The 15,732-nt window shown below is 44.6% G+C and overlaps 1 protein-coding gene across 5 annotated transcripts in view; it reads right to left on the reverse strand.

The window, feature by feature from the left end:
- Positions 1-15,732, reverse strand: part of CARD11 (caspase recruitment domain family member 11) — a 1,114,500-nt gene that overhangs the window by 518,444 nt on the left and 580,324 nt on the right. For all 5 annotated transcript variants that reach the window (XM_078664998.1, XM_078664996.1, XM_078664999.1 and 2 more), the window contains exon 2: positions 13,995-14,210. In XM_078664998.1, the coding sequence (XP_078521124.1) occupies positions 13,995-14,196 (202 nt within the window). In that variant the 5' untranslated portion in view covers positions 14,197-14,210. The remainder of the gene's footprint in view (positions 1-13,994; positions 14,211-15,732) is intronic.

The raw sequence follows: 15,732 nt of genomic DNA on the forward strand, positions 1-15,732 counted from the left end.
AACCAGTCAGCTGATTTCACATAATAGATCCAGTGGACACCACGCATTACCTTTTGAAGAAATTGGCGGCTCTACAACAAATGACCTTTCTTTACTCCTCGCGGCTTCCCCTGGAGGGGTGCAGGTGCTTCCTGATGGGGGCGGTCTCTACAGTGGAAGAGGTGTGGGGCAGCGGCCAGGGCGACTGACGCTAGAATGTGGGGTTCACGGTTCGATCCGGCGGCAGTTCAGCCCAGCACCATGTGACTCTGGGTAATAGCTCACTTAATCTTCCCGAGGGCCCCCAGCACCGGGACACCACTTCGGAGGTAGTTGTGCGCTTTACAAATACTGGTATTTCATTTCAGCGGTGGTGGCTCTACGTGAACTTGGAATACAGAAAATAGGTGACTTTTTGATAATTAAATGCTCCGTGACTGGTCCAAGATTAGTGGACAGAGTGATACGCATACTACACTAGCACAATTCCATTAACACATGGCGCGACATGCGATGAGGATCTTTCTGGATGACACCTTGGTGGAGCCAGCGAAGGTGCCTTCCCATTCCTATCTCTTACAGGTGATGACGCCATATAGGCTGTGTCAACATTATAAGCTTTATCGCAGGGGGTCAGACGACCTGGAATCCCTAAAGCTTGCTGAGACTGGAAGAATGACCTTGATATAGTTATCACTGATAAACAGTAGGGTAACTGCGTTTCTGTAGTGAGCACTATATCGCTGAATGGCCGTCAATGACTTGTGCATTTTAAATATCTTAACCGGGTATATTGTACACCGGGTCGATTATTCAGATATGGTCTGAGGAAGGACTCTGGCTACCCAAGTTGTGGCATGGATGACTCGGGCTTTGCTCACATAGCATGGCACTGCCCTGGTGTGCACCGCTTTTGGCTTATGATATTCAAGGTGTTGGTAGATGTTGGACTTGGCCCTTCTGGCAGGTTCACCCTGAACTTTTTTCTTTTCATGGTGACCTAGTGGTAGTGATTTTTGGCTTCTGCGCACTGTCACTGTGTCCCAGTGGAAAGTGTGTGCGCACTCTGAGTGCGTGTGTTGACATTGGCCTGCCCTCCCATAGGAATGCATGGGGAACGTATGTGTCCCTGGTAGTTCCTGATGCGTGGGAAGTGCAGGAGCGAGTTTGGTATGTGCGGACTCGTGTGATTGAATGCTGCGCAATGATGTGTGCGGCGTGATTGTGTCTAGTGTGGAAGTGCCACTTCTAGAAGTTGGCATGTTTGTGTAATTTGTGTCTGGCTTGTGATTGGCTGGAGCTGGCTGGTGAGCCTGGCTCCATGATTCATGATGGGTCTGCCCCGGTGGTGAGTGTTGAGATTAGCATGAGTGATGTGAGGGAGGAGTACACCTGGGACCTGAATAGGGCTGGGCTTTCCCCACACAATGCTGGCTCCGCCCCCTGTGGTGCGTCTAATGACCCTAGCCTACCTAGTGAATGGAAAGGGTGGTTGAGCACATCAGAGTGCTCCAAAACCAGCTGCAACTGGTTTTCCCCCCACCCTGCACACAGACAAAGGGATGTAATGTATAAAAAGGGTCTGTGTCCCCAGAAATGTTGTTCTCTTTCTGGATCCTTTTCTTGAGGGGGGCTGCTGCTGCTGGGCGCCAGGAGGACCGCCACTGGGGATTGCCCCCCTGCCTAGGAGGACCCTGTCAGCTGGCTCTGGGCCCAGCCTTGCCCCCTCCCCCACCTCTTGAAGGACTTGTTGGTGGACTTTGGCGGCATTAGCGCATGAGAAGCGCTTTACTTTTACTTGCTGAAGCCCTACAGCGCCTGGGATCGCTGGATTTGCCCCCTAGCGCCCGGAGCGGTGATCCTCCATTCCTCGAGGGATTCCCCGGTGTGGGGATCCCCCTTTGTGCCCCCAAGCGAGTGCCCACCTCGCATTTGTGCCGCTTGTGGCATAATTTAGCTAGCGGGTGGCCAGCCCGCTTTATATTTAAATTAACGAGGGAGCCTACCCCTCGTGTGGCCCCGTTTATTATTTAACTTGAGGGAGCCTACCCCTCGGTTGATTTATCCCGCAGCCTGCAGTGCCTGGAAGGGCCGCTGCGCTGCCCGCGGTGACCCGGAAGCGGAAGGAATAAACCGGAAGCTGATGGGAGCCCACCCCGCGCTCCGGTGACAGAGAGGTGAGCCGGCGCCGTTTCTGCTTCCCCCAGGCGGGAGGAAGCTGTCTCCCGTCTCGCCGTCAGCCCTACACAGCTCCGGTCCCAGGAGAGGACCGGGCAAGAGGCCAGCACAAAGCGAGGGCTCTCATGTGTTAAGAAGAGCCCCGAAGCCCCGGACCGGCGAGAGGAGCACCGGCCGTGAGGGAAGACACCCGGCCCCAGAAGCGGGACCGAATGAGGAGTCCCGGAGCCGCCGCCCCAGAGCCCCATGTGCAGCCCCCCCAGCCGCCACAAGACCAGAGGAGATCCCGAGGGAGTCCAGCGGAGACTTCCTCTCACCCCAGGAGAAGCCGGTGAGTGGGGCCTCTGTTTTCCGTGTGGTGGAGGGGGCGTCGGGCACACTGTCGGTGCCCGCCCCTCCCCTCCTGCCGGTGCTAGCTTTGATTGTCGGCCATATTTAAGGGGGCATATTTGTTTTAGAGCCTGCAAGGCTCTTGGTGGCGTCTTAGTATTTCGAGTCCCCAGTGAGGGGACTCCGATGCTCCGGGAGCATTTTCGTGATCCCGAGCCCCCAGAGGGGGGCTCCAATGACGGGCCGCCTTTCCCCACAGAGCCCATGAGGCTCCTAGTGGGCATTGTTGCTTGAGCCCACGACGCTCCACCGTGGGCATTCTTTCCCTAGAGGCTCCTGGGCATAATTTTATCGAGTCCTCCGAGAGGGATTCCGCCCTCAGAGGGGGCATTCAGGGTGGTAGAACGACCTCGGCTGGCAGCGAGCCGCTCCCCCCACAGCAGGTTCCACAGTTGTTCTGGGTCACGGAGCCTGCGAGGCTCCCACAGGTTGGCCCCATTTTTTCCACAGCTGCCCAGCACTTAGTGGGCAGCTGCTCCGTTTAGGCCCTCTGACATTTGGGACACAGGGCGTCCTAGCCCCAGAGAGGTGAGTTGGCCTGGGGGACAGTTCTGGTGTTGTGCCCTTGCGTGGGGTACATGTTTTATGCCCTATGTGATCCTTGCGCAAATTGTGATTTACCTGCCTAATGTGATTGCTGCATCATGTGTAATGCTTTATACCTCTGAATGTATGAGATGCTTAGGTGGTTGTTTTTACTAGTATAGGTGTACTAGTGAGGTCCTGGTTCCCTGCGTGACATTCTCCTAAGGTGGTTAGGGTTGCGTAGGTGGTACTTACCTGTTACCAGTGATTACTGGTTGTGTGCTCTATGTTCTATTTTGTGCTACAGTGATTTTATATTCTATGTCTAAGTGCTAATTCTAACAAGTATTCTAGTGCTAAAAGTGCCTATTCCCGACAGTGGTCCATGTGGCCCTGTCCTGTACATATATCCCCTGTAAATTCTGCCCGTGCCTGTTGGCACATTGTAAAGTGTGTGTTTTTATCTAATGTGTTTGCTACAATACAAAGGCTATTTTTATATATAACCTTGTGTGGAGTTTCCTTTGTGGTGGGCCTTGAGTGTTGTTGCTGGGTGAGCGCGCAAACGCTTAACTTACATAGCCTCCGAGTTTAGCCTTACTGCTCGTGTCACGTTACCAAGGGGGTGAGCAGGGGTTATCTTGGTGTGTAACTCCCTTGCCCTGACTTAGAGTGGTGGTCTCTGACTGACTTTGGCGCAAGTCTTGGCCAGCCAGAGATCCCATTTCTAACAGTAGAGATAGCAGGGGAGGCATTGGTGTGCACACCACTGGTGGCTCTTCTGGGTTATGACCGGGCAGGGCGACCGTTGGTGGTGCCGGGCTGCTTGTTGGTGTGGTGCCGGATCGCAATGCGATGGATGAAGGGGCCTCTCCCGACATTACAGAATGGCATTCTGGAATGGCCTATTGCAATACACAAGCTAAAGCCTGTCATGACCTTATGCCCCTTCGCAGACGCCCATGAGATATATGGGACCCATATCAGGAGTATTTGACTCGCCTGCGGTATGAAGCGGAGGGCGAGGAAAACCAGGAGGTGATGGATGAGGACTCCAGGCCGGTGGAAATACTTGGCTCCTTATTGGACGTGCGAGGTCAGGGTTGAGGGATACAGAGTGCAATGTGGGTATGGATGACAGTCCCTATCTTCCTGCGTTGAGTGAGCCTGCGTGCATGGTTGTTGTCAGAGGACTCTCCAGGGAGTCTGTGCATAATGCATACTCATCGGGAGTAATTGGAAACAACATTGCTCATGTTAATTTTTTACATCCACACTGCTGCTATGTTAACCCGCTCTGCATTTTTACTGTGCCTGACATGTACCTTAAAAATTAGTATGTTTATCTGATGTATCTAGTCTGTGCCGGAAATGTGCTTCTCTTGATGTAAAATTGTTAACTTTTTTTTTAAATGAAAATAAAGTTTAAAAAAAAAGCTGTTTCTGGACAGACATAAAACTCAACTTTCATAAAATTTGTTTGGTCAAACTTAAGGAAGGCATCCAAACATCTTTAGAAATCTGTGATAATCAAGTCAGGAACTGTAAAAAAAAGCTGCTATTCCCCCAAATATGGGGACTGGTGCAATCTTTCAATAAGGCTCTTAACATTTTAAGACTGAGAACAACTACTGGAGACCGGAAAGGTGCACGTGGATCCAGATGTGCAGCGATTTCTCAGTATCGGACATTTGAAGATTTTGAAAATTCTGATTTTGACCAGGGTGGAACGTCACCTTCACACAACATATTTTCCACCACAGCATCTCAACACAGCCACTTTCACATACTTTTGAGGTCCAACCTTCAACATATTTTAAGACTGAGATCTAAAATATAAACATCATGTTGGGGTAAAACAAAAAAGAAAGATAAGTCAAAGGACACAATCTAGAGGAGGGCAGTCAATTGATTTGGGGAAAAAATTAGGGAACTCTATTTGGCCTTTTTCTACACTCCCAATCCTATTATGAGGGCGGGAAAAGGTGGACTTCCACCAGGTAACGCTATTCCCAGCCTTGACATCTGGAACACCATTATATTTTGCAAGGACTGCCAACAATGGTAACACATTGGACACCGAATTTAGGCTTACAGAGCCACCAGATGACCACCATTTTTGGTGGTGCATCTTATAACCATGGCGCCTGTGAACCAGACTTTAGAAAGGTGTCCGCAACATCCTGAGTGAAAACATTCAGCATGTCAGGAACATTTCATTTGAGGATCATGGCATTGTACCCCTAATTTTAGGAGTACATTTCTTGCGGGTATACATTTCCAGTACTTACATATTTTTGTGGCAGTTCAACCATGCTGGCCAGTAATGGTTATCTTGCACTCATAGTATTTCCACTATGACAGTGGAAGCCACCTTGGAGAAAAACAACTGCTGGTACCTGTAAATGAGGGACTCTTATTTCACTAGTGAGGCAGACAGGTCTGGCTGCCAAAGTTAAAATCAGGGTAATAAATAAATACAAGAGAAATAAAAATCTTTGGCTTGGCCTTGGCGAAATGTTAATTATCCTAGCAGAATTTGCAAAATTCCCTGAAATATCGCAAAAGGCGACTTTAGATAATTTTCAGCAGTGGGAGACTGGTTTGCACAGACAATGTACTCAGTGTATGTTGCTCTATTTTCTTACTTTTTACACAAATTTAATTTTTTTATACAAGGTATTCCCTCGTGTGATTTTTTTCACTTAAAGTTCCGGCAAATCATATTTTGCATGATTTAAAAAATGATATTTTGCATAAACCTGTGTGATTTTCCAAACACTTCTAGAACTGGTGGATACAATTAAGTGATTCTACTGCTGCAGGCAATATCCTGATGCTGCTGACATCTTAGGCTGCAGGTGAGTAAAATAGTCCCACACAATGTGCCACCGCTAACAGTGCCCGCCTACAATGCCACCAGAACACATGGTCGCAACATCTCACTGAAATACAACAACAAATTGTGGTTGAGGGCTATTGGTTCACAATCATGGTCTCTTTTAAAATGGCCTCCTGATTTAAAGCTGTCCATGATGGATGTTAGATCATTGGTTGTAATATTACTGTGTAGCCTAACAGTATATACTGTAAAAAAAAATGTCACTGATGGAGACAAACCTCTTCCTCCAAGCTCACAGTAGGCGTCATGGGTACTGACCACAAGAACATTTCTATTTTTCATTATTCCATTTTTTCATTACAGACAACATAAAACGGTCCTTGCGCTCATAATGCAATTCCAGCCTGCAATATATTTTTTAAGAGACAAAATTATTTATGTTTTTTTCCCTTTTCATCTAATCTAACCTGCTATGCCCCCCTCCCTCCCTCACTCTCTGTGACATGGCGGCCAGTTTTGCTGCAATCTCTGCGATTCTGCTTGGTGATGATTATAGAGCCAGAGAGAGCCATAGAGTCAGAAGGAACCCCATTGCTCGTCGTGTCCAGCCCCTGCTGTGGTGCTGGGGCAATCACTACACTAATGCATTCATTACCTTAGCAAGGTTTGTTTGAAGTATGGAACTGAAGAACTTCCAGTCTCTACAGTGGGAGGCAGCACTAGGAGGGAACTTTATGGCTGATTTCCTGTTCTGGAGTTATGGTTTATTTTTCTACCCTTAAAAATGACCTCTTGTCAGCTCTTTATTACAGACATTATGCAGAGAAATATTATAAAACCATTAAAAAAAGTTATTTTAGATCAAAACAGGAACTCACATATGACAAATTGGAGAGTGTCACTGAGATTATTTGCAGTAATATTAGTGAGCTGCTGCGGTGTTGCAATATAGAAAACTCAAGTCACTATCCCTGAATATTAGATGTAAACACATTTAGCATTTGGATCAGTGTCCTATGCGCTGTCAGTGACCTGGCCAAAGAGGGCATGAAAGAGCTGAAACAGGATAATACATTCAAAGCTGTTACAAACAGGAGCCCCCAAAACAAGTTTGGCCCAGGGCACCCAAAATCCATAGGATGTCCCTGTGTACACTGAGCACATAATTGCTATCTTTGTTTTCAGTTTTATATAGCGCAAACTCAACCAAAGGTATTAGAGCGCTTTGCATGAGCACCAGCTGCGTTACAGACTATTACATTATTTTGGGTAGGCACGGGTAGTTGAAGTGAATTGCCCCGAATCACAGGATGTTCAGCATCCCTGCTGAGATTCGAACCCGTTTCCTCGGTCAACTGCGCTAGCCCTTAGGCCACATCAGCTTATTGTTAGCCACTCCCCGTACATCGTCACAGTAACATCACACCCTATCAAATCCTCTCTTCTGAAGATTAAATATTTTACTTTATTATTAAATTATTTTTAGTTCAGACTTAGAATGTCATTTTACTGTAGTGTATTATTTTATGACCGATTTGCTTACCAGGTGATTTTACTATTGTTGAGCTAAGTAGGGAACTTTGGACATTTTCTGAAGTGTACATCACTATATTATTTGTTGATTACATTTTTGAATCAGTGCTGGAGCAATTCTATTAATGGTGTGTGGCTCTCTGAATTGTGTCCACTCAGTGTTCATACCTTATTTGAGTGTGATAATAGAAAAAAAAAATTAGAGGGTCCACATACATCTCTGGCCCTTTCTGTGTTCCCATGACAATTATGTATGACCGAATGCGCAGCAGTTGTATGTGTGGTTTGTTTTGTAACAGAACAAACAGTGATGAACGGAATGCTTAATTAATCCCAGCCACTGGTACTTAACTCTGGGCCATCTTCTAATCCAGGTGTTTTTTTTACCTGTCAATACAGGGACCAACCATATGCCCCTAGCCCACATGAGACACTTCTCGGGTTTGACCAAATGTGGTTTGAGAGCTTCTCTTTGTGGTAGGACTCAAGCTGCACCTCGCTGGTGAGTCGCAACATGGGCGATCCTGGTCTGGGGTGCTTCTAATCCTTAACCTGAGTGTGTGACATGCACATGTGGGGTTGAGTCTCCACTTCTCATTAGTGACACCCCATGCACCACAGGTACAAGGCAACACCCTTGACAGTCCATACAGTATATACTCACATTCCTAGCCCTTTGTTACGTCACAAGCAGAAAATGTTGATTCACCTCTTCTCCCTGGAACCTCAATATTTTGAGTCCAAATACTGTGAGACCTAAATGCTCCAACAGTCCCCTCCTTGGAGCTCTGGAGACTGAGCTCGGCTGGTGGAATGCCATCACCCGCCACAGTACCTTAAGTGAAATCATCTACCAGTACAGACCCGTGGAGACGCAGGAGGATGTCTGGGGACATTTGCTGTGGTGTAATTGTGTCCCTGTCGTGCCTCAACCCATGATGATCTGCCTAGCATGGGCAACCTGGCAGAGCGATTCCCTCAGATTTGTGACTGGGTTCCCATAATCTCAAGGTATTTTTGATGTCTCTAGGGGTTGCACTGATGCTGTCCTGGGCACCATAGAGCTTAGCGCCATCTGGATTGGAGCAGGAGCACCATCTGTGGTTTGGGATGTGGCCAGCCATCACTTGCACATGATCAAGCAGCCGCCTTCAATCCGTGGTGACTGGATGAGCAATGAGCAGCAGCGGAGAACTCACACAGGAAGTCCCTGGAAAACTGATGCGCCTAAGGGGGGCGGAGCAGGAAGCAGAAGCACTCTTCACCTGTCGGCATCTGCAGGTGGTGGAGACCACCTTCTAGAGTGGTCTGCTTCCAGGACATTGGGCATGAGAGAAAAAAATCACACCGCAGACCAACATGACTGAGGCTCTGTGTGGGGCAGTCCACCAGCTGTAGGACCACCCTATCTTCCTGCGATGGAAATTTGGTTAGGAGATGGCTCAGCCCCACCTATCACTCAAAAGACAATGTCTTGCCTCATTTGCCCTAACACTAACTAGACCGATAACCCTGCGGCAGTATTGGTAGAAAAAACTGTGCCTGCTTGTCCATCTTGCTCTCCGTTTTGACAGTCAACACAAATCCACTTGGCAGTAATCTTTAACTTTCTGCAGTTTTTTTATTGTGTGTGACTGTTGGAAAAACCTGGATTTTTAATTTGCCAGATGATTTCGTAATGGCGGCTATCTAGAGCCTTCTACTTGGTGTGTACACGTATCTCTCAGCGCCAGGATGCTCCTTTCGGAGCGACAGTTAGCGCTCTAGAAATACCCCATACAAAATACAAAATACTAATAAAATCTACATATATATATGTATAATACTTTTATGTTTCTTAACAACTGACTGTTTTGTAAATTGCTTGCTTGAAGCATGAACTGGTTCTTTGCAAAGCATTCACATACACTTTTGGGTCTTATGCAGGCCATATAAAATTGCAAATAAACAAATCAATACAAGAATAGTGAGGAAAGCATTGATTCTGGAGTAGGGAAGTTAGAAAGTCAACAAGGCTATCCAATCACGACCAAGGGGCTGACCAAAAGCTCCCTCTAAAGCATATGCAATATATTGGATACGACAGATCTGGCTAACCGAGATGTAAAAATGGCACCAGATGCAGATTCCGTTTTTGTCAGGGTAAACGTTGGTGCAAACTTGCAATGTAGCAGTTCAGTGCTGCCAAGATTTTTCATTGGCCCTTTGGACATTGTTTGGCTACTGTGGCATTTATTTGGTACATTCACGTATTTTACTCCGTCTCATGGCTACATGCTCAATTCGGTATTTGCCATTTTGGGACACTTACAGTTAGTTGTTTTAAAGTGTATCTCCTTTTAAATGACAATATTTGTACCTTCTTTACTGACTATATTTTTGCTCAATCGGCCCAGTTAGCATTATGTTTTCGTTATATTTTATGCTCTTGCCATTTACTCAATTTTGTCACCATTCTGTGAATTTTGTCAGGGTTGGTGGTCTGTTTTGCTCGTGGTGATCAAAATGAGCAGAGTGTTCTAAATACGGATGTGCCAATTTCCTGTAAGATGGAATGAATGCTTCTCTAGCTCTGCTTCCAAGACCTGCATTTCATATATTTTATTTTTATTTTAGAAGCTTGTTTTGTACTAAAAGAGCCAGATGCATTCAAAGTATCTCCCCCAGCAGCTATCTCCTACCGTCTTTATAATTATATTTAAATTGCTGTACTGTCGGTGCATGACTTTACATATATCAGGGTTAATTTGTGAAACTAGAAGCTGACTGAATTTGTAACAGCCGTAGCATAGCATATGAAAGGAGGCTCATTTTTGGAAATCTATTTTTGGCCCATTTTAAAGAAACAAACAAATAACAAGAGACAATGTGTTTACTAATATTCATTAAATAATCTAAGGGCAAACGATAAAGACAAAGTTGGGAGAAATAAGACTATGTGTCAATAATTAGTTTCAATAGGAGCAACTCTTAAAATGGAAACCCATGAAAATATTAGTAATACTCAGTGAAAGTAAGAACATGGTGGAAAAAGGACTCATTTTTGAGTGGAACCATACCGAAAAGAATTCTAACCTGCCACTGCATGTGGCATGATGAGGTTGGTGGGTTAGGCTTGGCACGGAAAGTTACATTCAGACTTTGCCACTTTTCTGTACAGCCAAGTTCACAAGCGTGACAGGTGGAACTGCATCCTCTGATGAGAGATCACCGAGTGTGGTGAATAGTGGTGAAGAGGTAAACTAAAATCAAAAAACCTCCATGCCATCAAAGGTTTCAGATGATCCTCATGGGAGCATGAAATATTATAATCGGCTTCTCGTGTATGGTGATTTGATTTTTGCTCCCCGGGGTTCGGGTCAGCAGAATCAGCTTTACCTGGCTCTAGGAACTTGGGGGCATATTACCAACAACTAGCGATAATTATCGCTATGTTGGCTTAGCGGCAATATTTTTATCGCCGTGCTGCGGCGATTTTTATCGCTTAGGAACCTTGCTTTTATCTAGGTTTATCTCCTAAGCGATAAAAATCGGCCGAAATGCATGAATATTGCTGAAAAGTCAGCGATATTCATGCATTACCGAGCTAATGCTCTTAGCCATGTTATCCACCTACCATTGGATAACATGGCTAAGAACTGCTCAGTGGCAGGTGTTAGTTTTTGGAGATATTCGCGCTTAGCACGAATATCTCCAAAAGTTGGTAATAGGAGATAGCGATGTTAGCGACTGTTTCCAGTCGCTAACATCTTCGCACGCCCACTTTGCATGTCATTAGTGATAAATTTCACTGACATGCAAAGCGGGGCCCAAGATGGTCGCTATCTCATACTAGCTGTCGCTAACTGGTGTTAGCGACAGCTAGGTAATAGGGAGATAATTTTATCTCCGCTTTCTTGGCTTTTAAAGCCAAAAAAGCGGAGATAAACCCGCTTGATAATATGCCCCTTGGTTCTAGCTGGCTGGAGCTCATAGAAGATGGTGTAAAGAGAGCTAAAAAAAAACTCTGGCACAGATGAAGTGCTGGAGCAAGCCAATGCACATCCTACACTTAGGTCTTCTAATGGAAGTCAGAAGTGTGGATGTTATTTTGCAGCTAATTTTTGGTGGCATCAAAATACTGCTCAGAAACATCTACAATTGGGCTTGCGTTGACTTTGATTCCGACAAGCCAGGAAGAAAAAAGCAAGTAGTCTTTGCCTCTTCTTTGAAAAAACTATAAATTAGCAGCAAACGTCACAGGCTTCCGAGGTTCCCAAGCATCCGCTGCAGTCTCTGTGCCCTCTTTGGTTGGGTTGACCGGACTTCAGGGTACTATAGGACTTCCAGGTTATGGACAATCCTATAGCAAGGAAGCAGTGGAGGCAGAGAACAGAATCATCAACAGATACTGCTGCAAGATTACCCAAGTGGTCTCAGGGATAAGCTGGGGTGGGAGCTGGACCACCTCTCACAGCCAATGGTTAGCCCAAACAGGCCAAGAAGAGTCCTCGCGTTTTGGAGCTACTGCAACACTAGTGTAACTGACTGTTTGCATGCAGGCAATGCTTAAGTGACTAATGGGTTTCAATTGTGTCATTTTCTGAAGTTACAGGTCACAATGTTTGGGCTATCCCCAATCACATTAATAGTTTTATTTTCCCCAGTGTTGTATGAAAAATTGATGTTTTAGGTTTAGGTACAGGAGGTGGTAGACAGAAGAGAACAGGCATAATATGCTATATAGTGTCCTTCAGTGCTTTTAGATCAGAACCCACATTGCTTAAAATAAGAACCAGATACTAGCCGTACCTCATTCTTGGATAAATCTTTCTTTCCTGTGACCAAAAATAACTTATTTTGCTGATGTGTTGAACCATTCTTTCTTCAACACTCAACATGTTGTCTATGTGTTGGGGTTGCATAGGATACATTGTTTCTATGAATTTCACACCTTAGGAGCATCTTGTTTTAATAGTTCCATGGTTGCAACTAAAAATCGAAATCTGTTTTTTTCATCCTGGATGCTTGAGGCTCCCTAATCCCGGCAAGGTGTACATGTGTCCAGTTGTCAAACTGCTCATCAAATTTACATTGCCATTCCATAGAGAGTTGATAAGGCCCTATTGTACTGTAACCATATCATGACATGACATCAACATGCCATATTTTGATATGTCCCTTTCTTAAAAGCAAAAATGGAGAATAGATACAATACTGACAAAAAAAGTATACAGCACCTTTTTTTGTGACAAAAGGGCATAAAAACAGCAACAGGCAACATTTGCCAGCAACACAGAATTGTAGCCTCTTCCCATGTCTCGCTGTTTGCAATGGAGAAAAGCTGATTCGCTTGCATTGTCCAGATCCAAATATTTTGCACACATTTACTTGTAAAAAAAGTCTGCAGAGCCCACATTTTGTTATTGATCTTTTGTTTGCTTGGCAGTTCAACCCAAAAGGAAAAGGTTGAAAATATTTAATTCCGCAAGAAAATAATGAAAATGCAAGTGTATTATGAGATTTGACATTGGTCTTCTACCATAATATCCGAGGCAAAAATATCCCAAAAATTACTTACTATTGTATTTAGGTTACACTAACATCATGTACTAAATAACTGAGTAAATAAAGTCAATGGAATTCAATGGTACACAGCTTTATATCTCATAGTTGTTTTATTCACTTTGAAGAGTAGAATCACCGAAAGGTTCGGATATGAAGGGTACAATCCAAAAGGATGAAATGGAAGTGGGGAGAATGATCTTAACAGTATAAAACAGCATTGTGTCAAAGTCCCTAGATGGATCCCATCTGTTCATCCCACTCAACAAATGGCAACAGGAATATTTCAAAACTATTGTAAGGTAAATGCTTCAACACTGCAGTCATGGCATAAGTTGCTATTGGTTTTCTAGAAATTGTATTGTCTGTCCTCCTTGAAATGATACGTAATGTGGTATGATCCTTCAATCAATTGTAATTAAGTACCCATGTCTCGTGAGGTTGTACTTTATAACAAAGAGGTCCATATTATTGGTCACACCTATCTACTCCACAGTATCGACTATCTCCATAGGTTAAGGTGAGCATACATAGGGAAGTTTAGACTTAGTATTCTACACTCCTTGACTATATGTTAGTAGGCGATATTGTGAAGTCTCTGTAAGTGGTGATCGATGCTAAAACTTTGATATTGCGGTGAACAGATGCTCTACATACCCGTCTTGCAACCTTTATTTTCTATTGCCTTTAGCTTCATACCTGTAGCTCAGAGAAGGGCTTACTCTGTACCCAGTGAAGAGATTCTGTGAAACAGTAGCGGCAATCAATTTCCGGTTGAATATTTTATGTTGGTAGTAATGCAAAATCAACCAGAGAAATTATAACATAGCTACCATCTTAAATACACCACGAATATATGCTTTAGCAAAGAAGATCCATACTCCTGGAGCTTCTGTAAACCTGATCCTGAGAATGTCACAAATTGTACTGTGTGTACAAGTCATTCCTATATCATGGGCTGCTCATGTATTGTTCATCAGATGTCATCAAAAGTTACTGTTACCTGATCGGTTAATCTTGGAAAGCAGCATGTGGGAGTTGAGAACCTCATCTTCATCCTGTTCATCGATGACCTTACACTGCCGCAGATATGGGGTCAATTTGGCTGGGTTAATATAGCGGGTGAGCATATGCCGGTTGCACTCCACATTCTCCCACAGAGCCTCCTCCTCCTCATCTTTCAAAGTCTCAATGCCGTCGTCCATCTTTTATTCTCCTCCTGAAAATCAAACCAGGGGGTAGATGAGTACAATTCATGGCAGACTATGGGATGTCATATACCTGAAATTCTTCAGGCTTACAGCAAACAGCAGCACCCGACACACCGGAAGCTGTTTCATGCTAACACATACAACCCATTTTACCTCCACATTTTTAAGATATAAATTAACTATACCAATACTTGGGGTTTACATAAAAATTTAGAATTTGTGAATGAATGACATATGAGCAAAGAAAAACGTATCAAACTGACGTTAAAGATTAAATATACTTATTTTGGGTGGAGCAAGTTTTCACTTTTATTTTTCACTCTTTCGTGATGAGCAACCTACTCTCAAGGGGTACCAACTTGTTCCTCTTTTCGTCCCTCTATATCTCCACGGAGTGCCAACCACAATTTTCCAATGTGCTTTGCCATATATTATTCACTTTATTTAATAGTTTTTAATATAATGCTTCATTGCCCCAGCTGGGGTGGTAGAGTGCTATCTATACCTAGAGGGATGACGTGGGAACAGTAAAGTTTGGCAGACTGATCAAGTATAAAAGGATAAAAATTGTGTAAGCGCAACAACAGACATCGTAATGGTGGAATGTTCTAATAGCCTTTGAGCCCTTCGTAGCGGGCTCTACTGGCCATTAAAGGCCTGCTCCCTTGGTAAAGGCCTTCGCCTTCGGCTCAGCACTTTAATGCTGGAGCAGGCCTTTAATGGCCGGTAGAGCTCGCTACGTCGGGCTCTATGGCTATAATAGACAAGAAGTAGGAAATCATCTTAGTTATGGAATTAGGACCTAAGCTTATTCATTAGGTGTTCCTGTAGGTTAAGTTTGAATGTTTTCAAGGAAGAAGCAAATCTGATGCGGGTGGATGTCTTCTTGGGAGCATTTCATTAAAGTGACCTTTTGAGAGTGTAGACCATTCTGAAATATGTCAGAGAAGACTTTGGCTTCTTAGGGTTCTGTTCTTGCCAAGCGGCTCGAGTTTTTCTGAACGATAAGGAAATGGTTCTTCAGGCAATCTTCAGGCCAGTAGTTAATTCTGGTCAGTTTCTGTGATGCTCTAAGTGGGAATCTAGCGCAGGGACATTCAAAATGGAGTAACCAGGCGCTCTATAAGCTTCTAACACAACATAACATAGCATGAGTCAGAATGTACTGGTCTCTATACGTAGCAGGTCGGGTATATAAGGAGTGTATTTTCAGCAGAAGCCATTAAATAGACTTAAGTGCAAGTGTGATCAGATCAAATATCTTTGGGTTTGTGATTGGTTTGACATGGGATGGCAGTGGAGGATATTTTGGATAAGTCAGCAAGGCCATTTTACTTCCTTGCACAAGGGCCCATGGCATCCGTACTGCGTAAATAAACCACTCATTTGCGAGGCAGTGCCAATGTACGATCTAAGGCCCAAATGTACCAACACATTTTCCCATAGACACAGAATGGGTAAAACCTTTTCATACATCAGGCCCTGAATTCTGTGAATCTGGGCCTATGCATTAGTTCCTGTCCCAAAACA

This window comes from Lissotriton helveticus, chromosome 10 (assembly GCF_964261635.1).
Source record: "Lissotriton helveticus chromosome 10, aLisHel1.1, whole genome shotgun sequence".
In the NCBI taxonomy this organism is placed as follows: domain Eukaryota; kingdom Metazoa; phylum Chordata; class Amphibia; order Caudata; family Salamandridae; genus Lissotriton; species Lissotriton helveticus.